This window comes from Topomyia yanbarensis, unplaced genomic scaffold (genome assembly GCF_030247195.1).
Source record: "Topomyia yanbarensis strain Yona2022 unplaced genomic scaffold, ASM3024719v1 HiC_scaffold_11, whole genome shotgun sequence".
Lineage (NCBI taxonomy): Eukaryota > Metazoa > Arthropoda > Insecta > Diptera > Culicidae > Topomyia > Topomyia yanbarensis.
Genome location: NW_026683283.1, coordinates 67,840 through 93,326, shown reverse-complemented (window position 1 = coordinate 93,326; position 25,487 = coordinate 67,840). Strand labels below are relative to the sequence as shown.

At 40.1% G+C, this 25,487-nt stretch overlaps 1 protein-coding gene across 2 annotated transcripts in view; it reads right to left on the bottom strand.

The window, feature by feature from the left end:
* LOC131694612 (bumetanide-sensitive sodium-(potassium)-chloride cotransporter-like) overlaps positions 1-25,487 on the bottom strand; it is a 111,271-nt gene that overhangs the window by 21,837 nt on the left and 63,947 nt on the right. The window contains exons 4-6 of one of the 2 annotated variants that reach the window (XM_058983089.1): positions 24,748-25,442; positions 23,883-24,687; positions 5,812-5,862 (exon numbers count right to left, since the gene is read on the bottom strand). In XM_058983089.1, the coding sequence (XP_058839072.1) occupies positions 5,812-5,862; positions 23,883-24,687; positions 24,748-25,442 (1,551 nt within the window). The remainder of the gene's footprint in view (positions 1-5,811; positions 5,863-23,882; positions 24,688-24,747; positions 25,443-25,487) is intronic. The other variant, XM_058983090.1, reaches the window with a different exon arrangement.

Genomic DNA, 25,487 nt, shown 5'->3' with positions numbered 1-25,487 from the left:
AATGGGTTCTTCGCATAATCGATTCTTCAAATAATTGATTATTCAAAGAATTGATGCTGCTAATAAACGATACTTTCAATAATTCTATAAATAAATAAATAAAGATTCTTAAATAAAAATAGATTCTTCAAACAACCGGTTCTTCGAAAATTGATTCCAAAAAAACTATTCTCGAAGAAATTGATTACTTAAATAATTGTTTCTTAAACTCCTAAAGTCTTAAACAAAATAATGAAATTTTGAAATAATCGATTCTTCGAGCAATCGTTTTTTCAAACAATTTATTCTTCAAATAATCGCATCTTGAAACAATCGATTCTTCGAATAATCTATTCTTACAATAATCGATGCTTCAGTCAATTCTTGAAATAATATATTCTTCATAAAATCGATTTAAAAAAAACGGATTTTTTGAATCGATTCCGCAAATAATAGATTTTTTCGATCGATCTATAATAATCGATTCTTCGAAAAATCGATTCCTTAAATAATGGATTCTTCGGAAAATTGGTTAGTAAAACAACCAATTTCTAAAATATTCGATTCTCCAAATAATCGATTATTCAAATAATCGATTCCTCGAAAAAAAATTTCTTGAAATAATCGGCACTTCGAGTAAACGATATTTCAAATTATCGATTCGTAAAATAATGATACGATTCCTAAAACAATCGAGTCATCAAATATTTAATTCTCAATGCTTCGAAGAATTGATTCTTCAAAAAATCGATTTTTCAAATATTTGATTATTGGCAAAATCGATTCCTCAAATAATCGAGTTTTATAATAATCGATTCTTAAAATTATCGATCCTTATATAATATATAATCGATTTTATAATGATGGATTCTTCAAAAAATTGATTTTTCAAAAGTAGCCAATTCTTAAAATAACTGATTCTTGAAATGATCGATTATGTACAAAACGGATCTCTAAAACAATCCATTCTCCAAATATTTTAAAAAAAATCTTAAAATAATCGATCCTTTAAATTGACGATTCTTCAAGTTATCTATTCTTCAAATTATCTATTCTTCAAGTTTTTGATTCTTCAAATAATCGATTTGTCATAATCGATTCTTAAAATAGTCGATGTTGCGATTAGCTGACCAAATAATTGATTCCGCAAATAATCCATCATCCAAATATATTTTCCTCCAATCGATTATATGAAAGAATCGTTTATTCAAATAATCGATTCTGCAAACCATTGTTTAATAATCATTTTTTAAGAGGTTACAACATTTTTACGATAAATAGAATTAAGAAACTTTACATTTTCGTACGGCATGAATCTATGATTTTATAACATCAAAGTTGCAGTATTTTGGTAGTACATTTTCCGTAAAAAAACAGGCATTAGTTTATCAAAATATATTGACATAGATCAACTAAAATCCCAAAACCCAAAAAAATAATCCATTAGTTTGGGAGTATTTCTCGCACCTTAACCATTAGTTGAACAAATATTAATTTTTTCTGCATTCAGGAACGTTTTTCCTAAAAAATCGCTGTCGTAGGTCAAAAAAATTTATTTAAAAATTATTAGGGTAAGGTGGGGCAAATCCGACCGTTGGGTAAACCCGACCCCCCTCTGTTACCGAAAATCAGAAGCACTACGCGAATAATTGTGGTATGACAGCATTTTATTAGTCTACTTTAAGATGCTCATACGACAAAACGTGTGTTTTTACAGTTTTTGATTTTACTTTTGTACATTATTGACTACAGGATATTTCTGATTCTTAAAGTGATTACATAATAAATATAAGTGGATTTAAATTCTTTGAATTAAATCCTACAAAGTGCATAGATGAATTTAGTTTAACCTTTTTCATATATTTTTTAATTGCATCGTAATGAAAAATGGCACGGTGGGGCAACTCCGACCTCAAAATAGTGGGGTAAATCCGACCGCTTTTTTGCTAAGAAAATTTTTATTTATCAAATTGAAATATATTTTTATTGTTATTATTTATTATTTTTATGCAAAATGGTTCATAATTACAAACGAAAGACACAAAAACGTGATGATTATAGTATTCGTCGAGCAATTCCTCCGATGCAAATGAGAATATCATTACGTACTACTGCTCGTGATTTTAGCATTCCAAGATTGATATTGAACTCCATTTTCTTCATGTTACAATTCAATAACACAACATTCATTGATTTATCATTGAAAAACCATAAAATTTGAGTAATATCTGCACTAAATCCACCAAAAACATAAGGGGGTCGGATTTACCCCACCATTTTTGAAAACAGCAAAAATGAACATTTTTGTAAAACGCTTGTATCTCAAAATATTCCGAAGATACAAATAAAATGCTATATACAGAAAGTTGCCCAGGAGTCTAACCTTTAATTTGGTATATAAAATGACTTGATCCGATCTAAAATGAGCATTTTACAGCCAAAACCATTTACTAGGTCGGATTTGCCCCACCTTACCCTATCTATAAAACAAAAATTTATGCATAAAAAAGAAATCGTTAAGGTTCGAAAAAAATAAATTAGGATCAATTGAAAAAAGTGGTATTTTTGCTATCGTGGTCACTGAAAAGCCATTTTTGAAAAAAACGACATTTCGAGATATCGACTAAAAAGAAAATTCAAGTTGCCATTGTTATTGGCAGACGAAGCGCGCTTCGAAGCGCTGCGAGTTTCAACCTATTTCTCAAATCTCTATAAAAAAATTGAGAAAAGATTCTCCAACAGTTCTACTTTTAGATAGTCATTAAAAATCTCGATTTTTAAAAAAATTAAAAGGTGTGTAACCCCTTAAAATAACAGATTCTTCGAATGATCGATTCTTCAAATAATCGTTTTTAAAAGTAATCGATTCTTTGAGCAAACGGTTCTAAATGTAATCGATTTTTGAAGTAATCGATTCTAAAAATTATCGATTCTTCATACAATAAATTCTTCAAATAATCGATTTTTTTTAAAAATCAATACTTCAAATAGTCAATTCTTCAATTCAATCGATTGTTCCAACTATCGATTCTTAAAACAATTGATTTTTCGAGAAATCGATTTTTCAAACAATAGATTCTTCAAGTGATTGATTCTTAAACTAATCGATTCTTCAAATAATTGTATCATTTCCAATTAATCGGTTTTTCGAATAATCGATTTTTCATATAATCGTTTACTAAAATTATCGATTTTTAAACTAATCGATTATTCAAATCTTCGATTACGAAAACAGTCTATTATTCGAATGACGGATTCCAAAAATAATCGATTTTTAGTATAATAGATTCTTTAAATGATCGATTGATAAAATAATAGATTCTTGGAATAATGGATTCTTCAAATAATCGATTCTTAAAATAGTCGATTCCTCAAATAATCTATTCTTCCAATAACCGATTATTCAACTAATCTATATTTAGAAAGTTTTTTTAGTTCAGCGCAATAATGACACAGTAATTTTATATTAAATGTTATTGTTTCTGAGAAAAACATGTATTCGATTCGATTTTTTTCTGCAAAAATCGATTTTATATTGAAATTAACTGTAGAAAAGTTGAAGTTTATTGTTATTGTTTTGTAGCATGACATAAAATGTAAATTATTTTAAAATTACCATACTGTAACACTGAAAATTGTGGTTTTGTTACTGTACATTTCTATTCGGGTAATTGCCTAGAATGTTAATTAGATATTAAATGTTCTACCAAATAGAGCTCGATGTTAGGCAAGTGCAATAACAACTTTATGTTTATCATTTTCCGAAAAACTCCGATCTAATCAGTGCTGAGTAGAGCTTTGAATGATGTGTAGAATTTTCGCATTATCCTACGTCGCGGTTGGTTGGCGCGAAATGAAAAGATCAAAGAATAAATTCTGAAAAATGTTTTTCAATTGGTCGTAAGTAACGTTGAGAGCCTCTCATATTGTTTTCTTTCTCGTTCGATTATTACTGCACCAAAATAAAATGTTCCACTAATTTTCCAGAACAGATCGAAAAGCAACAGTTTTCGGGGGGCATATCATGCGAAAGTTAAGAGACCATTCATAAATTACGTAACGCTTTTAGCAGGAGAAGGGGGTTCAACAAAATGTGACGTGTTGTGTGACACATGAGGGAGTGAGAGTAAACTTGAATATTACGTACCGTAAACCGGGGTGACATTGATCACTTTTCGAAGTAATCATTACATATTTTTAGACGCAACACATTTTTTTCAAGTTTAGTATTTTAAACCATGTACTGATATATGGAGAACAAGATTGGATAGTTTTACCTAAAATTGTCCGTTTACCGCTATTTTTCCAAAAATGATTTCAAGTTGAAGTCCGTTTTCGTATTCACCCCCGAATATTTTAGGTCACCCCCGACTTTGAAAACCCACATTAAGTTATTAATGTCAATGTTTTTTATTCAAATGTTTGTTTAAAATAATTCTGGAAAGATACTCATTGTTAAATAGATGTTAATTGGTATTATATAAAGTATACCAATGTACTGTAAAATTCGTGTAACCAAAATTCGTATAATTTGTGTCCAACTAGAATAAATGATTCTGAAAACCTTTAAAACTGCTAAATTTGTTTATTTTAGTACTAGTTACACAAAAAAATTATATTTATAATAAACAAACTCTTAAAAGTAAATTTGGCACATCCCACTCTAAAGGAAAAAACTCGCTTATAATTTATTACTCTTGCTCAAATCTGAGATTTATTTGTTTACTAAAAAATAGACACTTTACAAACTTCGTAAAAATAAGGTAAAGTCAAATTGCGGTTTTTTGTAGTTTTTGTACCCTAAAACCGAACAATATAGTCAAAAAGTATAACAAATCAGTATTTTATAAGTTTAGAGTAAAAATCATTTCAAATTATAATGATTCGGTAGACTATTCTGGTTTAATAAGCGATCTACGAAAAAAGCTTCGAGTGATCAAAGTCACCCCGATGATCATAGTCACCCCGGTTTACGGTAACATGCTTTCACTAATTTTGAAAAATTTGTTACGTAATATGGGATGGGAGTATAAAATTTGTGACAATTTGTTACATGGGAAAGAGTAAATTTTAGGCAATTTTTGCGTAATGGTCCCTTAAAGGATAGATATGAAAATGACCGATTTATTATGGGATGGGAGGAGTTTGAGCGGGTGTAGTATACTTACGAGAAGAAACGCTTATAACAATTGTAGCAATTAGCGGGTCGGGTGTAATGTTTATGTACCTTAATTTAAGGCCCCTTATGCAAGAGAAAGTAATCTAAGATAATTTTACAGAATAGGTCGAAAGTTATTCGCTAAGGGTTAAAGATTGAATGTAAAAGCGACCATATTATTAGGGCCACTAATATATCGAATTATTCATGACGCGATTTGGAGGTAGTAAGATGAAAGGGATATTTTATGGCATATTGGAAAGGGGAACTTTTTCTGAAACGTGACCTAACTTATTGTTACCGATGGAAAAACTTACAACTTATATCGTTACGTACTTATCAGGGAGGGACCTAGACAATTTTTCGTGACAATTTATGAATGGTCCATTAACGAAAGAGATAGAAATCAAAGAGAATGTCTCATTGTTACTCACGTTCTATTGAAAAATTAATCCAGATTCTCTAAACGATAACAGCATGCTTCAATTAGTGCGACCTTTCGACCAACTCGTTGTATGCGATTTGTATTCTCATTACAGCTACTCCCTGTGAATCTGTGTGTGTGTGTGCGGCGAACCGCAGCGAACTGTAGCTATTTAATCAGGCGCTCAACCATGCAGCCAAATAGTGTGTACATATACATATAGGACATAAAATGCATTCGGACCACCTACCTTTGAGATTCTTCTCGTTCTTTTCGCGCACATTGTTCTGCTCCGCGGATGCTGTGCGGTTAATGGGGGTTTGGTGTTTGATGTGGCGTTCCACGGGAGGCGTGAGGTGGAATTTTCATTTTTCGCCAACAACACGATTCCCAAACGTGCAAGCGTTCGTGCGTGTGCGGTTTCGGTACAGGCCGAGCAGGATCAGTAGTTATTTGTGCCGTCAATAGAAGGAGGGTGCAGGATTTCGATCGAACAATGCCATGCAATGCATTTTATATTTCGTTTTCAGTCAAGGAATGAATATTAATTGAGAAAAATATTTCATGATTAAAAATTCAGTATCTGAATGACAGTAGATGATAATGATGACTGATAAATGGTCTCTGGTGTAAAGCAGCTATTTTAAAAATTGTGATTTGGATATAATAATATGGTATTGTTTTAGAGTCGTACAGAATAGTCGCTTCCTTTCTCATTTGAATGATACGGCGTTTGTGGAAAAATATGATTATACCCAACACTTAACAAATAGTGCAAATTATGAGACAACTTTTTTTACTACATCACTAAAATGTTTCCAATGTGGCTGTGGTTCACTGGGAGGGTAATAACAGCCTAGAGGCCGTGTGGTATCCCGCGGGTTGAAGTCTCTCAACCAAGAATTGACCTGCTGGGTTCCCGCTCCCATGTCGTAAGAGGTAACTGAAAGCAGAAGTCTTCAAGTTGAGGTGTTCCTTTTTCTGCAGGAGTGTTACCCTTGCTGTGTTACGCAAATTTCTGAAACAGGGGACGCTTGTTTTTGCGCAAATCGAGGGATTCAAATAATAGTCATGTCTCCAATACCCATTTCGGGGTTCGCTATAGGTAATTTTAAGCCAACGTGTTTTGTATCTTCTAGTTGCGATGAAATGTCTGCTGTGCTCGAGCATGATTAGAATAGAACAAATTTATTTTCAGCATGCGTGAAATGCCTTGCGCATGTATACTTGCGAATAGTGTTACTGACGCATGTCTTATATCCGACCTCACAACTCGCGATATTTGTGCTATACAAGAAATACGTCTATTGTTCGGCATATTAACTCATAATGAACCAACATCTTCTGATGATTTGAAAAGGGTTGCTACTACGGCAGAAATGGCTTTCTCCTCATAATCGGCGATGATGCAAATGCCCACCACATAATTTGGGGCAACTCAGATATCAATCTGAGAGGCACCGAATTGATGGAATACGTAAGTAGTACAAATCTGTACTACTGTAGGAAACCGCCCAAAATTTGCACGAGCTGACAGAGAAGCAGTATTAGATGTAATTCTCTGCTCTGACGGTATTGCGCATGAGTTGGCAAACTGGCCTTGTACCAAGCTCCTAGCGTACCGAGCTCGAACCGTCGTTATCTGATCATAAATACATTTTCTATGATAATTTAAACGTCTCACTAGATATAGTCACATATCGTAATCCCAAATCTACGAAGTGAGACCTCTACGAAGAGGACTTGGAGACTAGGTTTCATGGGTATCTTCCGACGGTCGAATCTACAAGTGGCCGTGGATAAAACAAACGCACTCATAGTAGCAGAATATTAACAGGGTAGTCCGCTTCGAGTTATACGGAACATCTTAGTGGAATACCGAACTTGTTCGACTCAAAAGTCATGTAGAAGAGCTTGGAATCGCAGACGCAATAACGGGTCGGAAGCATTTAAGTTTGCTCGCAAAGCATACAGAAAAGCTCTTCGATCCTCTGAGTGAAGTGGGTGGAAACACTTTTGCACAGATATCTCAAGTCTCAACGAGACTAGTAGAATAAATAGGTTACTTTTGAAATCGAAAGACTTTCATGTCAGTTCAATTTTAACTGCTAATGGTGAATACTCATCTGACGAAGATGTACTATTCCAGTGTCCCTTTGACACACTTTCCAAGCTGTACGGAGTCAGCACTGACGACTGCTCCTGAATTCTTTTCGGGTAGTGCTGATGGCATTTTCTCGTAGAATTGTGACAATCGAATCGATCAAATGGGTGATTGCTTTAAACCGAGGACTCGAAAAATCTGATCTTTCACTTTTTTCCACCTCGGTGTGATTTCATAGGTAAAATAATCAAATCGTGAGATTCCCTATATCAATTAGTTTTCCATTTTTAGCTCATAAAAATTAAGTGGCTTCCTGGATATCGTGGCAGTAGTATAGAGAGTCGGTATTCCCGAATTAAGGTGCAAATGATGGACAGCGCAGTGCGTGCTCTAATTCCAACTCGTCGTTGGATTCGTGTTTTATGTGCAGGTTCGAAGCTACAAAATCACGTCACACCGATCATCCATCATAAACCGCTTCTGGCCCGGCCATCTAGCTACAAAGATCCCGGTGGATGATCCGGTGGATCACACTCACGCTAAGTAAGAAGTATTGTCTATTTGGCTGGGCACCGACATTCATTTTAAACCACGTGGGAAATGTAAAATAGTGACCTTCATCAGGTCAGGCTCTGCCAGCAAACGACCGGGAAAATCATGATCCATTTGTTTGAAACCCGGAATGTCCGGTTCAGTGAGCTAAGTGACAGACTTTTTTTGGCAAGCTCAAAAAGCCCGGGATCGAAACCCGCGTTAATTTCGAAAACCGTGCAAAAAGAAACCGCGTTAATTCCGAAAACCGTGCAAACAAAAACAGCGTTAAATTCAATACAAAAGACTTAGACGATTTTAGGAAAAAGGGTGATTTCTGAGTTTTATCAAAAATGTTCTAAGTCTTCTTTTGAAGGCAAAAGATCTAGACGATTTCGGAAAAAGTTTTTTTGCGTGGATTATGCACGATACCTGCTTTTATTCTTATTACCTTGAAGATTTTTGGAAAAGTGGAAACGTCGGAACAGTATTAACGAGTAGTCGCCACAAATCGATGTTTGCGGAATTCTGTAAAACCCAATCAATATGAGTATGGAACGGGCTTGACAAGTAGACGCCAAATATCGAAGACTGAGGCCATTTTGGATACCAAAATGGCAACCTCCGGTTCGGTGGAGTTCTCTAAAACCCAATTAATATAGATATTCTTGGAACAGATTCGATGAGTAGACGCCAGACATTAATGTCTGATGCCATTTTGAAAACCAAGATGGCAACTTTGGTTCGGTGGAATCCCCTAAAACCCAATCAATATACGCAAGAGACCGATGTCTGAAGCCATTTAAAAACTATGATGGCGACTTCCGGTTCAGTGGAATTCTCAAAAACTTCATCAATATGAAGCCATATATCGATGTCTGAAGCCATTTGAAAACCAAGATGACGACTTCCGGTTCAATGGAATTTTCAAAAACTCCATCAAAATGGGCATTTTTGGAACAGGCTTGACGAGTAGATGCCAGATATCGATAATTGAGAACATTTTCAAAACTAAGATAGCGACTTTCAGTCCAGTGGAACTCCCTAAAACCCGTCAATATGGGCATTTTTGCAACGGGCTTGACGAGTAGACGCCAAGTACCGATGTCTGAGGCAATTTGGAATACCAAGATGGCGACTTCCGCTCTCCCACCGTTAGCAAGGAGACTGTCCAAAGAAGGACTAAATTGTAACGAGGAATTAATGGTTATTAATCTTATTAAAAAAGGCATAAACGTCAGTACTTTGAACTTCATATCCTTCAAAGTTGGAGTTTACCCAAAGTACCGTGATGCAGCTTTTAACCAGGCACATGTCCGCAAGGCATACTGTTCAGGGAATTTGATGATAACCGTACCCAGAACATTTGGAGCCCGCTGACTGATTTTCTTCCGCCTTCAGAAGAAGCATGTCCTTCTCTAATGCAACCCGGCCCATCAATGGTCCTGCATAGGACTCCGCAACGATTGGCAACCCGAGCAAACGAAAAGCCCATAATACCGGCATGCTCATGGGGTTTGACATGGGTCTTTGAAATGGGTTCAACCCATGAAAACACCATCACTATGGTCCGGTAGATCCCATATAAAATATCATATGTTGATATATTTATGGTTTTCTGAGACCATTTTATGGTGTCTTGATGGTTGTGAATTTTGGCACGGACCATGTTTAAGGTCTTTTCAAGGGGCTATGTAGTGTTTGAACCCATGAGTATTTGCTCGGAAATGCCACTATACCAAGCTACACCGACATTGTGAAGGAGTGTCGATACTGATCGCATACTGGGACGCAATGTAGTTGATACTATGGAAGCCCTCGATCCCCCCACTACAGTCGAGCCCGTGCCGCCAGCGTCCAGCAGTCGTCCCGGTCCTGTATGTGTGGGTGGAGAAGGGGTCTTCCAAGGCGCCTTTCTCGGCAAGTATCATACAAATTGTAACGATACAACGGTTGAACCGATTCACGCTTCTAGCTCACCGTCTGATTCTCGCCGTAAGCTACTACCGTCCCGTTCCTGCTCTCTGCATCGCGCCATCGGGGTTCAATGCATACTGGGACGCACTACAGTTGGCACTATGGTAGCTTTCGATCCCCCCCCCCCCCACAATTGAGCAATTGCAGCCAGCGATCATCAGTCGTCCCGGTCCTGTGTGTGGTATGGGTGAAAGGGTCTTCCAACCAGCCATAAATGGCAAGTATTCATGTGATCCGAACACTTCAAGCGCTGATGCATTGTTCGCTTCCAGCAATTTGCCTTTTGCTCCGACATCTTATGACCAGATGCCAACCATGTATCTTGCTAACGACGATCGTCGTTTTCTGGGTCGCGACGCAGTTGATTCGGGATGCCTCGAATCTCTCACCACGGTCGACCAAGCGACCCTCAGCCGCTCCGGTGCTGTTTGTGGGATTGATGAAAGAACCTTCCAACGCACTCAAAACGGCAACATGGCTTTGCTCTATGCTGAACCCGATCCGTCCTCCAACAACATCGAGGTTTACTACCAGAATGTTGGTGGCTTAAATTCATCAATGGACAACTATTTGCTCGCGACCACGGGCTGCTGTTATGATGTCATCGCCTTGACCGAGACGTGGTTCGATAACCGCACTTTGTCTCGCCAGGTGTTTGGTTCAACATTCTATGTCTACCGCAACCGTAACGCCCTTAACAGCCAAAAGACATCAGGTGGTGGTGTGCTTATCGCCGTTCGCCATGGTATAAAAGCCCGAGTGATCAATGATGACCGGCGGGCGAGCTTCGAGCAAGTGTGAGTATCAGTGAAACTTGCCGATCGCAATCTGTTCCTGTGTGTTGTGTATTTTCCACCTGACAGAATTCGTGATTCCAACCTGATCGATGTACATCTTTCCACCGTTTCTTTCATCACCTCGATCGCCGCCCCGTCTAATGATATTGTTATGTTGGGCGACTTCAACTTACCTGGTTTGACGTGGTGCCAGGCAAGTAATGGATTTCTACGATTGGATTTCGAAAAATCTTCGCTGATCAACAATGCCAGTTGTATTCTGGACTGCTACAGCGGCGCAACTCTTCGGCAAATTAACCTCTGCTTTGTAAGTGCCCGGGACGACGCTCCGTACTGCCGCACTACCCCGACTCATTAAGTCCAGCATGTACGTGATCATCCCCCACTACATCTTGTACTCGCTGGTAACCTAGGAGTGGATTTTGAAGACGTCTTAAGCTCTATCGTCTACAATTATAAAAACGCTGACTACGACAGCATCGTTAGCACGCCCTAGTAACAATTACGGTTTTATGGCACTCTTGAAGCCCTTCTTAAAACTTAGAATGCTCTTGTAGTGTGCTATAAAACTAAAAATGCTACTTGGGCTGTTAGATATAAAGTGGGACGAAAATCTTAACAATGACGACACGAACGAAGCAGCGATGACGTTAATATTCTTAACTTCCCAATCGACCACCATGTGCTAAAACGAAAAATTAGTACCAATCAACATCCTCCCTGGAAATCCTTAGACTGTCCTTAGACGTTTAAAAACTGCCAAACGAGCTGTATTTTAAAAATTCTCGAAACATAAGACACTTGCATTAGGAAACCACTACTTTCAACTCAACCACGAATACAAACAGCAAAGCCGACGCGCTTTTTTAGATATCAACGAAACGTCGAGCGTCAACTGAAATCTAAGCCCAAGTCGTTCTGGAAGTATGTGAATGAGCGGCGTGAAGAGTCCGGTTTACCATCTTTTTATATCGTTGAATGGAGTTTTAGGTTCCAACACGAAGGATATTTGCCAACTGTTCTCCGACAAATTTTCAAGCGTTTTTTCCCGACGAAAGCCTTCCACTACAACAAGTCACTGCCGCTGCCAATTTAACTCCTTCTCTAGGACGAACCATCAACCGAATTTGTGTCGATAATGCTGCCATTCTTGCAGCAAATTTCAAGCTGAACGCATCTAGTTCCCCGGCCCAAATGGTGTTCCCTCGATTTTTGTCAAAAAGAGCATCAGCGGGCTTCTTGAACCACTTCGGCGAATCTTCATGCCATCATTTATTACTGGAACATTTTCTTCCTGCTGGAAAGCAGCGCACATGTTTCCAGTTCATAAAAAAGAAAACAAATCGAACATTGACATTTACCGGGGAATAGCCTGTTTAAGTTCCGTATCGAAACTATTTGAGCTGGTTGTTTTAGATCCTATTTTCATTTACTGCAAGCACTACATTGCAGCCGACCAACACGGTTTTATACTTAAACGATCGACAACGACCAACTTGCTCTCGTTCACATGATATGTACTCGATGGATCCGCCGACAGATTGCAAACGGATGCTATTTACACGGATTTATGTGCGGCCTTCGACAAAATCAAACATGATATCGCAATAGCGAAGCTGGACAAACTCAGTATTCATGAACAACTTCTGCGCTGGTTTCGCTCATACCTCGACGGAAGGCAACTCCAAATCAGCATTAAGGACTGTCTATCTGCACCATTCGTCGCTACATCCGGCATCCCACAAGGAAGCCATCTCGGTCCAGTAATATTCCTCCTTTACTTTAAAGACGTCAATATCAGATTACAAGGACCACGCCTTTCATTTGCTGACGACATGAAATTTTTTCGACAAATACGGGATAAAATCGATGCCGAATCTCTTCAGAGTGAACTGGAGAGCTTTAGTACGTGGTGTGCACTAAACAGAATGGTTTTTTAAAGCCGAGTAAATACTCAATCGTTACGTTTACGCGGAAACGCCGTCCGATTCAGTTTAACTACCATTTCTTCGGCTAGAGCATTCCAAACCACTGACGTCAACGATTTCGGATTCATCATGGATTCGGCATTAATCCATTTTCCGAATAGCGAAAAACGTAGAGACGTATGCTGTTTAAAATCACTCTATTGTGCACTGGTTCGCTCGACATTAGAATATTGTTCTGCTGTTTGGAATCCGTACTACCAGAACGGCGTTGACAGAATCGAGGCCGTCCAACGTCGGTTCACATGCTTTGCACTCCGACATCTCCTATGGCACAGCAGATTTCAGCTGCCGAGTTAGGAAAACCGCTGTTAGTTAATACAGCTCGACACTCTAGGCATCCGGAGGGCCTGCTCTCGAGCCCTGTTCGTCTCGGACTTATTGTCTGCTAGGGTGGATTGCCCCATAATCCTCGGACGTCTGGATCTTCAAGCCCGCGTTAACCATCTATGGTCCCAAGAGCGCTGTTACCGAATTTTCAACAGTGTGGCCTTTGATTTTAACCGGATGAGGAAAACAATGAAAGCAAAAATATAGACTATTCTGAAATGTTTTTTTTTATTCACCTCCATTGGGGCCAAGGGGTCTGTTGGTGAAGGTAATAAACATAAATATAAATATAAAAAAATAAATACCCATATTGATAGGGTTTTAGAGAATTCCACTGAACCTGAGGTCGCCATCTTGTTTTTCAAAATAGCCTCAGGTATCGATATCGTCATTCCTGTTCCAAAATACCCATAGTGGTTCAGTTCATTTTTCCCTTATGGGAATTGAAGATTGCATAATGTCAGGCGTTTGGCTTCCTAGCCAAAAGAGAAGAGTTCGTTTTCGCTTTCTCGTCAGCAAACCTGAGCTTCTGTATTTGCTACCCGGGACACCATTCGGGACGAATCAATTACTTTGGAACGTTCACATGTGTAGTGTGAACTGTTTCGATTTTTTGTTGTACCTAACTAGTGCTAATTTGGGTACAAGTTTAGATACATCGTCCAACTAGACACCCAGATGGTGCTAGTTACTGACGAGATGAATTCGAAACACAAAAAATAAAACATAATTCATGTTGAAGGGATTTTAGAGAATTCCACTGAACCGGAAATTGCCACCATGGTTTTAAAATAAAATATTGGACATTTGGCGTCTACTCGTCTTTTATCTTTAAAAGGACTTAACTATTTTTGCGAAAAAAGTGTAAATTGCGATAACCGTGTAAAAAGCCGTATAAAAAACGTGCATAAAAACGGTGTAAAAAACCTTTGTGTGTATGGTTTGAAGTGAATAACAGTTTTTTTTACAATAAACTAATTGTTATTTTCTGGTGTAAAGAGTTTTACGATCAGTTTCAGTTTGTTGCGCGTAGAGTTGACATTATTTTTCTCTCGACTTCGCCTTTCCTGAAGGGGCCGCGACAGGATTCCTAGTTTTTGGGAATATCTTTGCCCGTGATGATAAAATGCGCTAGAGCTAATTTGTTACATTGGTCTGAGGCCTTTTGTATACTGATTTCCTAGCAAATGTTCTTAGGCTGTTCATTAGACTGCCCAGAAAAATATTTTTTTTTGAAAACTATCGGCCCACCCCTGATTCCATTCATAGTCCCACCAGGAGTACTTGCTTCAAATTTGAAGCAAATCGGACAAGTCTAGCTACCGGACCAACGTGCCTGAAGTTTGTATGGGATTTTTCGACAATTTACATGAAGAACCCACTAACTCGCATTTTTGCCGCTAGGTGGCACTGTATGTATCACTTATTATCACTATAAGTGAAAATAAGACAGATAATTTAATTATCTACAACTTTGTTGAAGACTGCTAGAGATTCCGCCTTTGTTAAAAGCAGTTATTAAACTTTTAACTAAGTGATGTCCGAGTCAGTTTTGCATGGGGCCTAGCAGTGCACAGTGGGCAAAAAGCGACCCCAGAGGCACTTAATTAGGCGCCGCGGGATTCCTATCATAATTTATATATGAAAAGTTGCGGAATTTGATAAGAAATCAAACGTACCTAGCTTGGTCCACTGCACGCATCTGTGGCCAGAGCTAGGGGGGTTTGAGTACCCGGAGAACTCCCGGTATTAGGCAAAAAGTGATTTCCAGAGGCACTAAATTAGTTGCCGCGGGATTTCTATAATAATTTATACATAAAAAGTTGCGGAATTTAATAAGAAATCAAATGCAACTGGTTTGGTCCACTGCACGCATCTGTGGCCAGAGTCACGGGGATTTGAGTACCCGGAGTATTCCGGTATTAGGCAAAAAGTGATTCCCAGAGGCACTTAACTGATCGCCGCAGGTTTCCTATCGTAATTTATATATGAAAAGTTGCGGAATTTGATAAGAAATCAAACGCACCTAGTTTGGTCCACTGCACGTATCTTTGGCCAGAGCTAGGGGGGTTTGAGTACCCGGAGAACTCCCGGTATTAGGCAAAAAGTGATTTCCAGAGGCACTAAATTAGTTGCGCGGGATTTCTATAATAATTTATATATGAAAAGTTGCGGAATTTAATAAGAAATCAAATGCAAATGGTTTAGTCCGCTGCACGCATCTGTGGCCAGAGTCACGGGTGTTTGAATACCCGGAGTATTCTGGTATTAGGCAAAAAGTGATTCCCAGAGGCACTTAACTGATCGCCGCAGGTTTCCTATCGTAATTTATATATGAAAAGTTGCGGAATTTGATAAGAAATCAAACGCAACTGGTTTGGTCTACTGCTTGCATCTGTGGCCAGAGTCAGGGGGGTTTGAGTACCCGGAGTATTCCGGTATTAGACAAAAAGTGATTCCCAGAGGCACTCAATTAGTCGCCGCGGAATTCCTATATTAATTTATAAATGAAAAGTTGCGGAATTTGATAAAAAATCAAACGCAACTAGTTTGGTCCACTGCACGCATCTGCGACCAGAGTCACGGGGATTTTTTAATCAGAGTATTCCGGTATTAGACCAAAAGTGATTCCTAGAGGCACTCAATTAGTCGCCGCGGGATTTATATCATGATTTATATATGAAAAGTTGCGGAATTTGATAAGAAATCTAACGCAACTGGTTTGGTCCACTGCACACATCTGTGGCCAGAGTCACGGGAATTTTAGTATCCGAAGAATTTCTGGTATTAGAGTAAAGTAGTAAAACTGCCAAAATATACGACTTTGTTCGTTTTTATTTCAGTTTCTAGGTGTTAACAATCTTGGTGAAAAACAATCTAAATTTTGAGAAATTTAATTTCTTTTCCGACAGTACCGTAAACCGGGGTGACAATGATCACTTTTCGAAGTAATCATTACATATACATTTTTTCAAGTTTAATATTTTTAAACCATGTACTTATGTACGAAGTACATGATTGGATGGTTTCACCTGAAATGCTCTGCTTACTACTATTTTTTCAAAAAACCTTAACATTTCCGTTTTCATATTCCGGGGTGGCTTTGATAACCTGTATATTCACCCACATTAAGTTCTTGATGTCAATGTTTTTCATTCAAATGTTTGTTTAAACTAATTTTAAATCGATACCCATTGTTAAATAGATGTTAATTGGCATTGTATACAGCATTTCACTATACTGTAAAATTCAAATGACCAAAATTCGTGTAAATCGGGTCTAACTAGAATAAAAGTATCTAAAAACTTTTTTAACTGCTAAATTTGTTTTATTTCAGCGGTTTATCAATTAACAAAGATTTTCATCCATTTTAAAATATTGGAGTATTGCACATAAAAAAGTTTGAGAATTTTAGCTTGAAATAATTTGAAATAGTTGCTAACTAGTTTTACAAAACATTTTTCTAAAATTAAGCAAGCTCTCAAAAATCGATTTGGCACATCCGATACCAAAGAAAAATAAAAACTCGTTTGGAATTTACTATTCTAACTAAAATCTAAGATTTATTTGTTGTATAAAAAATAGATGCTTTTAGAAGCTTCGTCAAAATAAGATAAAGTAAAAGTTAAGATTTTTGCATACTTTGTACTAATAAATCGAATAATGTGCTCAAAAAGTATAATAAATCACTACTTTATAGTAAAACTCATTACAAATTTGAATGATTAGGTAGACTATTCTAGCTAAATATGTAATCTCCGAAAAACTTTCGAGTGATCAAAATCACCCCGACGATCAATGTCACGTTATTATAATTACCGAAGCGTGATGTCTATAATATAATATGGCTTCATTTTCAGAAAAAAATAGCCAAAAAAATTTTTCTGAGACACCTTTATGTGTAAAAACATTACTACTGCCCTCATGGAAAATAGCAGCGAAAAAATACTTTTTTATTGAATTCTATCGGAAAAGAAATCAACTTACTCCAAATTTAGTTCATTCCTCACGAAGATACCCAAATACACTACACTCTCCTATTACCACACTCCCCTAAATTCCATAAATAACATCCCCAAAACTAAAATGAAAACGAATAAAGTCGAATATTTTGGCAGTTTTACTACTTTACCCTAATACCAGGAATTCTTCAGATACTAAAACCCCTATGACTCTGATCACAGATGCGTGCAGTGGATCAGTTGCGTTAGATTTCTTATCAAATTCCGCAACTTTTCATATATAAATTATGATAGGAAACCTGCGGCGATCAGTTAAGTGCCTCTGAGAATCATTTTTGTCTAATACCGGAATACTCCGGGTACTCAAACCCCCGTGACTCTGGCCACAGATGCGTGCAGTGGACCAAGCCAGTTGCGTTTGATTTCTTATCAAATTCCGCAACTTTTCATATATAAATTATGATACGAAACCTGCGGCGATCAGTTAAGTGCCTGTGGGAATCATTTTTGTCTAATACCGGAATACTCCGGGTACTCAAACCCCCGTGACTCTGGCCACAGATGCGTGCAGTGGACCAAAACAGTTGCATTTGATTTCTTATTAAATTCCGCAACTTTTTATGTATAAATTATTATAGAAATCCCGCGGCAACTAATTTAGTGCCTCTGGAAATCACTTTTTGCCTAATACCGGGAGTTCTCCGGGTACCCAAACCCCCCTAGCTCTGGCCAAAGATGCGTGCAGTGGACCAAGCTAGGTGCGTTTGATTTCTTATCAAATTCCGCAACTTTTCATATATAAATTATGATAGGAATCCCGCGGCGACTAATTAAGTGCCTCTGGGGTCGCTTTTTGCCCACTGTGCAGTGCATGGTAGTGTATCAGTACTCGATTCGCATGAACTAAACATGTTTGTGAAACAATGGTTATATTCAGCTCGATAGCATGTTCAGAAGGATTATAGTAAATAATATGAGTCATGTTTTGGCTAGAACATTTTGGTTCTACATGTTACCGCATAGAGGGCGCCAACACTAACTTTTCATCGAAGAGAGATAGAATATAAAGATGTTCGGAAGAATTGTGGCAAAATACCTGTTCTACAACTTTGTGGAAGATACCTAATTTCTATCTCTTTCTGTTGAAAAGTTAGTGTTGGCGCCCTCTATGTGGTAAAATGTGGAACTAACATGTTCTAACCAAAACATGGCTCGTATTATTTACTACAATTCTTCTGAAGATACTATAGAGCTAAATCTCACGGTTATTTCACAAAAATGTTTGGTTTGCTCGAATCGCGTACTGATACACAACCATGCACTGCTAGGCCCCATGCTAAACTGACTCAGACATCACTTCACTAATAGTTTAAAAACTTTTTTTAAAAAGCTGAATTCTCTAGCAGTCTTCGTAAAAATTGTAGAGAATTAAATTATCTTTCTTATTTTCACTTATAGTGATAAAACGATGCATACAGTGTCACCTAGCGGCAAAATTGCGAGCTAGTGGGGTTTCTTCATATAAATTGTTGAAAATCCGATACAAACTTCAGGCACGTTGGTCCGGTAGCTAGACTTGTCCGATTTGCTTCAAATTTGGAGCAAGTACTCCTGGTGGCACAAGGAATCGAATCAGGGGTGGGCCGATAGGGGTGATTTTTTTCTTGTCACTCTACTGTTCATGGACTATCAATGTGTTTGAATTCAGTTAGATCTCAGAAACTAATAGTACACGCCCGTGGGAGGGGACGTGTAAGGCCCGCTTAATATTTACGTTATGACATGCTTCAATCGTTTACATGACCGTAGCTTATGTCGTTTTTGCTTGAGGTAGAAACTAACTCAGTTTCGGACCTAACTGCTGTCAACCCGTTTGTTTGACGCCAGTTTTGAACCTAGGTTATGCGCCACTGAACTGAAAACCGAGTTGGGTTCCAACCTGAAATATACTTCGGGTTCGCTCACACCACCGCTGTTTTGCGAGAACCCAACTCAGTTCCATCAAAAACGTTTGTTTGAAGCAACTAACCTGGGTTAGTGTCTAGGTTCTCAATCGAAAACGACATTAGCAATTGTTATTGTTCTAAGCGGAGAAGTGTACCGAAGTCGCTCAAAACAAGGTCCTAGCATGCGTTAAAAATGTTAGTGGTAGCAAATACAAATCCGGTATAAGAAGAGTATGGAGGAACTCAGCGATAATTCGTTTACAGGTAACCGCTGCTGGCAAAGCGCTGGAGGTAGACAAAGCTCCATTGGATGGACGAGATGCCCATTGAGAGCCACCCCTCGAGTGAATAAACAAGCGGAGAAAGGCTTCATGTGTTTGGATTTTGGACATTTGGCAGAGGCTTGCAAAAGCCCGGATAGATCCAGGATGTGCCGGAAATGCGGGAGACAGGCCATCTTGCGAGAGACTGCACGCAGAGACCGAAGTGTATGCTTTGCACTCCAGCGGACTATGACTACGACTATGAGATGGATGGCTTCAAATGCCCTGCCCACGTTGGCAACTGCTGGCCAACGGTAATGGAGATAACCCAGATAAATCTGAATCGGCACCGTGACACCGGAACTGTTGTGGCAGTCTATGACAGAAACTATGTGTGACGTTGCTTTGATTGTAGAGCCGAATCAAGTCCTCTGATAACGGTAAGTGGGTGGCGGATAGATTGGTAACGGCTGCGATACAAGATTTGGGCAGATTCTCCTTTTAAGAAGTGGTAGAGAGTTCGTACGAAGGCTAATCAATAGCGTCTTTGAGTGCAGGTATTGCACATCTTCAAGGTGAATAGTGGAGCAGCTAAACCTAATGCTGGAGTAATTAACCGCAGCCGATTGGCAGAAAACCGGTAGTTATTGGTGGTGTCTTCAATGTCTGGGCTGGGGAGTTGGCCAGTGGACTAACCAACACAAGAGGGTGTATCCTTCAAGAAGCTCTAGCGAAGTTAGATGTACGTTTGTGCAATGGAGATTCTGTTAGCTAATTTTGTAGACGAGAGGAAATCTATCATCGCCATCACATTCTGTAGTCCTTCACTGCTGGCAAACATGGATTGGAAAGCATGCGAGAAGTATGCTCATAGCGACCACCAGGCCATTTGCCACCGTATTGGCCAACCTTGCTGCAGAATGGAGAAGGATGACCGGAGAGCGAAAGTGGAAGACGAAAGTCTTGAAAAAAGATCTCTTCGTGGAGGCATTTCGGTCGGATAGCAAAACTGAGAACGTTGACGCGGTTGATCTAACAAGAGGGATGGTGACGGCCTGTGATGACACAATGCAGCGAAAACGGGAGCCACGCGTAAGACTATGTCTAGCTTACTGGTGGAATGAAACGCTTACGCGCTGCCCGCCGCAAGATCTAGAAGGCGGGCTCAGAGATCATTAACGGAGACAGATAGAGAGAAGCGCAAAGCGGCGTTTCAGGAAGCTAGGGCCACTTAAAAGGGGGAGATCAAGCTGGAAAAGTTGCCACAAGGAGCTGTGCTGAGAAGTAGACGCTAAAACCTGGGGGACGGGTACCGTGTCATGATGGCGAACATGAAGTGCCCGTCGATGCCAGCTGAACTGTGTCTGGGTAAACTGAAGATCCTGAAGATCCTATTACCTAGCCACCAACACCATACGGCGAAGAACAAGTAAACACGGAACGGCAAGTGACTAACGACGAGCTCGTAGAAGCGCTGATGCGACTGAAATCAAAGAAAGCTGCCGGTCCGGATGGAATACCATGGAAAGCTGCGATCCTGGCATATCCGGATATGTTCAGAATGGTGTTGCAAAAGTGTTTAGGTGAAGGGAACTTCCTCGAAATGTGAAAGATACAGAAGTTGGTGTTGCTCCAAAGCTAGGTCACCAGGTGATCCAGTCTCATTTAGCCATATATGTCTGCTGGATACACTCCGAAAACTCCTGGAAAGAATCATGCTTGATAGGCTGACGAAATGCAAGGAGGGCGAGTGCGGATTGTCCAAGATGTAGTTCGGACTCCACAAAGGTGCATCGACAGTAGAGGCAATTATAGAGTGCTCGAGAGTGCCGAGAAAGCATCTAAACAGAAGCGAAGAGGAGATCGAAACTGCGCTGTGGTCACGATAGATATAAAGAATGTTAACAGCGTCAGGGAAGTCATCACCGCAGCGTTGCACAGAATGAAGGTCCCCGACTATCTATGCCAGATCCTGAATGGCTACGTCTAGTGCAGTGTGCTGCTGTACGTGACGAGCGAAGGGTAGAAGTCAATGAGAGCCACAGCTGGCGTTCCTCAGGGCTCCAATATCGATCCAACTCTCTGGAACGAGTCTTGACACTGCGGCTACCCAGGAAATCGTGAGTATCGCGGACGAGGCGTCACTAAAGGTGAGGGGCGTAACACTTGAGGAAGTGGAGCTGCCAGTGACGGAGACAATAGACGCGATCGAAAGTAGGATGAACGGGATGATCTCCATCTGCATCAGCCTGGTGGTAGACATCGAGTGGTAAAATCTGAAAAACACCAGAAATGTGAGGAAGGCGGTGAGAATCAATTTGATGGCGCGATAGTAACAAGAATGGTACAATACGAAGAAAGGAAGGTGGTCGTACCGGCTCATCCAAAACCTGTCAACGTGGATCAATAGAAAGCATGGAGAGGTGTACTTTTAAAGTGACATAGCTCCTGTCGGCACACGCTTGCTTTATGAAATATTTTCATCGATTCGGGCTCGCAACGTCATCATTGTGCCGGAGTGTGAGAACGCCAAGGAGGCACCGGAGCATGTGGCCTTCGAATGTCCGAGGTTCGAAGCGACATGCAGGGACTTGAAACGGAAGGACCGGATCATGTCATCTATAGAATGACAAGTGACGTACACAGAACGCGGTCAATAGAGTGGTGACGCAGATCATGACCGCCTTACAGCGGAAATGGCGTGATGACCAACGAGCAACGGTTTCAAGAGAGCAAGCACCGCCGGGAAACTCTCCGACGGAATAGGGTAGATCCATTGCAGGGCACTAGTCGAGTAAACTGTGACAGAGCACCGGGTATGGCTCATCGGGGCGCTGGCGAACTGGACGTCACGCTTCACTCTGCCTGGGACTAGATGGCAACGAGACATCACCAGTCGCGGGTCGTCGACTGGTGATGTCTCGAACCATACTTCTTTCTCCATCAGAACCACTGGACCGACCTCGGTTTCTGGGTGGTTTTCTCGGTTTCGGGAGGACTTCTCACGCTGAGGAATTCTCCGTCGGAATAGGCTAAGTGCGTAGTGGAGGACTAGACCAAGTAGTTTGCGAACAGGTTGCGAGTTAAAGGGCTCAGCCAGGAAGAGGTGCTAAATGGCACGAGAAGTAAGCCAATGGGCTAAAGGAAATTGCATCGAATAGCACTGGACAGGAAATCAAAGGGCTCAAGAAGTTCTGATGCTGAATGACACAAGGGAACCGTATTGTGGTGCTAAGTGACACAAAGGAACAAAAAAGCTCAGTAAATTAGACAATCTGGAGTTTGCCACCCAGATTGTCCTCGTAGATGGTTGAAATACGTAGAGGATGTCAACGGCGTAATAAATGCAGAGAATGAAGAAAAGCAAGAAAAGAGTCGGGAGATAAATGGCTCAAAAGTCCAGCCATTTCATGGATCAAGTAAGATAGAATGACGCCGGTCATAAACGACGCTGTTCTACCGGGGAAAGGAAGGAATGTTAGTTCGATACTCGCTTTGCCAGAGACCGAGACTATCTCTGTATATCTACGCAAAGAGTAAAACCAAATCCACTCATTGAAGAATTTTGCAAAATAGCTGGGAAAACCGAACAAAGCGAATGATCTCCTTCGGGAGTGGCGCAAAAGCCATCCGCTAAATATTGATATAGGCTCCGGTTCCAACTGTCGTGGGTTGCACTGTCGGTTGATAATATAGACAAGAAATACAACTGTTCGGCATATTTTCCGGAGAGGATGGTACACTGATACGCCTTCTGATGATTTCAAAAGGGTTGTATCATACTGTGACAGAAAATGACTTTCGCTTTCCTTCAGATTTTGTACCAGTGTTGTGTTCACTTTATTTGATGCCGCAATACGGTGATAGTTCGAACGGTGTTGACCCTGATGAAATGGGTGGGGTACGGTGAGAGATTCTCGATGAGTTCAAATAACATATCACTAGCGACATATGATAACGATGCTAGATGTGCGAATAAGAATTTTTTACTGTTTGTGTAGTCAACTAAAGTCCGGTAGCCTATTGCCGCACACGAACCTTGGCCGGCATAAACATGTAGATGTTGACGCAGATGTATTTCATTAACATTTCAGGGATATTCTAGGTCCAAGAAAGGATTACAGGGAGATGACTACTGCCTCGGAAGGTATAAATAGAAGAGCAAGAATTACGAGCAGATGCCAAATCGTTTTCACAGATGAAAATAAAAGTTGCAGAAAGTCGTGCCTCTGCAATCCTACCGCATGCCTTACATTCAACGTGTTTATTTAGAACAGTGCTCTGAGACCATGCACATGAACAAATTCTACTCACATTGTAGTTTATATAATCAAATTCAATAAATACGCTGCTAGAAGTCTAAACATGTTATGAAATGAAGTATTTACAACATGATCAAAGAAAAATAAAAAAAATCAACTCTTACCTTGCGAAAGATTACGACTCAACGAGTCACAGCTTCCATGTAGGGAGCTTATTTTGTTCTGCAACTCCAAATCGTTGGTACTGTCATTGTGAACGAGTGATCGGGGAGCATCAGCGATACGTTTCACCGTCGTTTCCTCCCCGAGTACCTGCGAATAATCTAAACCCTTGGCCACCCTTAAAATCGCCACGGATAAGTACATATCCAGTGCCTTGTGCACCACGTTGAAGTACTGTTCCAGCTCAACCGGATCGCACTTGCTCCAATCGCTCTTGTAGCCCAACAGCAGCACATTGGGTTTCAGCTTCCCGATACCGCTGGCTTGCATCGCAGCTCGTGCTCCCGTTTCAAAGTCGTTATCGTCGACGTATGCGTAGAAGCCTTTCACCTTTTGCCGCCGGAACCAGTCCGTGGCTTTTCTCTGCAGATAGTTCCTGTACTTCTGGGAGGTTTGTGTTTTGTTCACATGACCGCAAACCATCAGCGATAGGTTCTTGGTGAGCAAATAAGCGAAATTAACCAGTAACGGTCTGGTGCTGGGATGACCAGACATGACCAGGATCTGTGGACGGTAGTTTTTGACATGATCTTCCACGTTGTTGAGCTGCTGAACCGACATGAGGGCATTTTTGTAGGTTTGTGCTTGCGTCGTAGAACCCCAATTGACGTCCGGTTTGCGGTACGAGACGAAGAGATACAGCGCAAGCACGACTGCGAATGTAATGAGAGCTGTTGGCCATGAGATCAAGAACATAACAGCTATGCACAGAATAGCACCGATCAGACTGAGCCACATGTTATAGAACTGAAAAAGTAGACAATGTGTTTAGATATTATTAGGAAAGTGGAATACATGAGTGCGCACCCTAAATGTTGGCCGCCAGCCGACCGGTTTCGCCAAACTGGCGTGGAATGTGCTGAAGTTCACCAAACAATACGCTGCCAGGAAAAAGTTGGAAATAAGTGGCGCAATCAGATTCAGATCTCCAATGAGAATAACGGCCACCGAAATAATAAAAGTTAAAATGTAGCCTCGAACGGGTTCGTTATTCTTGCCAAATCCCTTTCCGAACCACCCTATTTTGGGGTATAGCTTGTCTTTGCACAAAGCTTGAAATACTTTTGGTGCTGACACCAAACTAGCCAGTGCAGACGATAGGGTCGCAGCGAAGCACCCTGCGTAGATGATTGGTCCGAAAGCGGACACCAGTTCCATCACTTGGAATGAATTGTGCAGTCCATATTTACACTCCTCAGGGGCACACTCGGCAAAGGCCCACGATCCATTGGCCATATCCGCTACGTTTCCAGTCGCATCTCGAAGCACGGTTGCACCAGCCAGTATGGCCATTAAAACATAGGAAATGGTTGTTAATACAATGGCCAAAATCGTACCCTTTGGAATGGCTTTTGACGGATCCTTTAGATCACCGCTAATATTAGCACCTGCCAGAATCCCAGTAGCGGCCGGGAAAAATATGGCAAACACCGAAAAGAAGTCATGGACGACATTCTTCACCGGTCGATAATCTGAGCTCAGATTCTCTACGAAAAGCGACGCTGCAAATAGTTTAAAGTTAGTAGTTATTGCATTGAGAATATCCA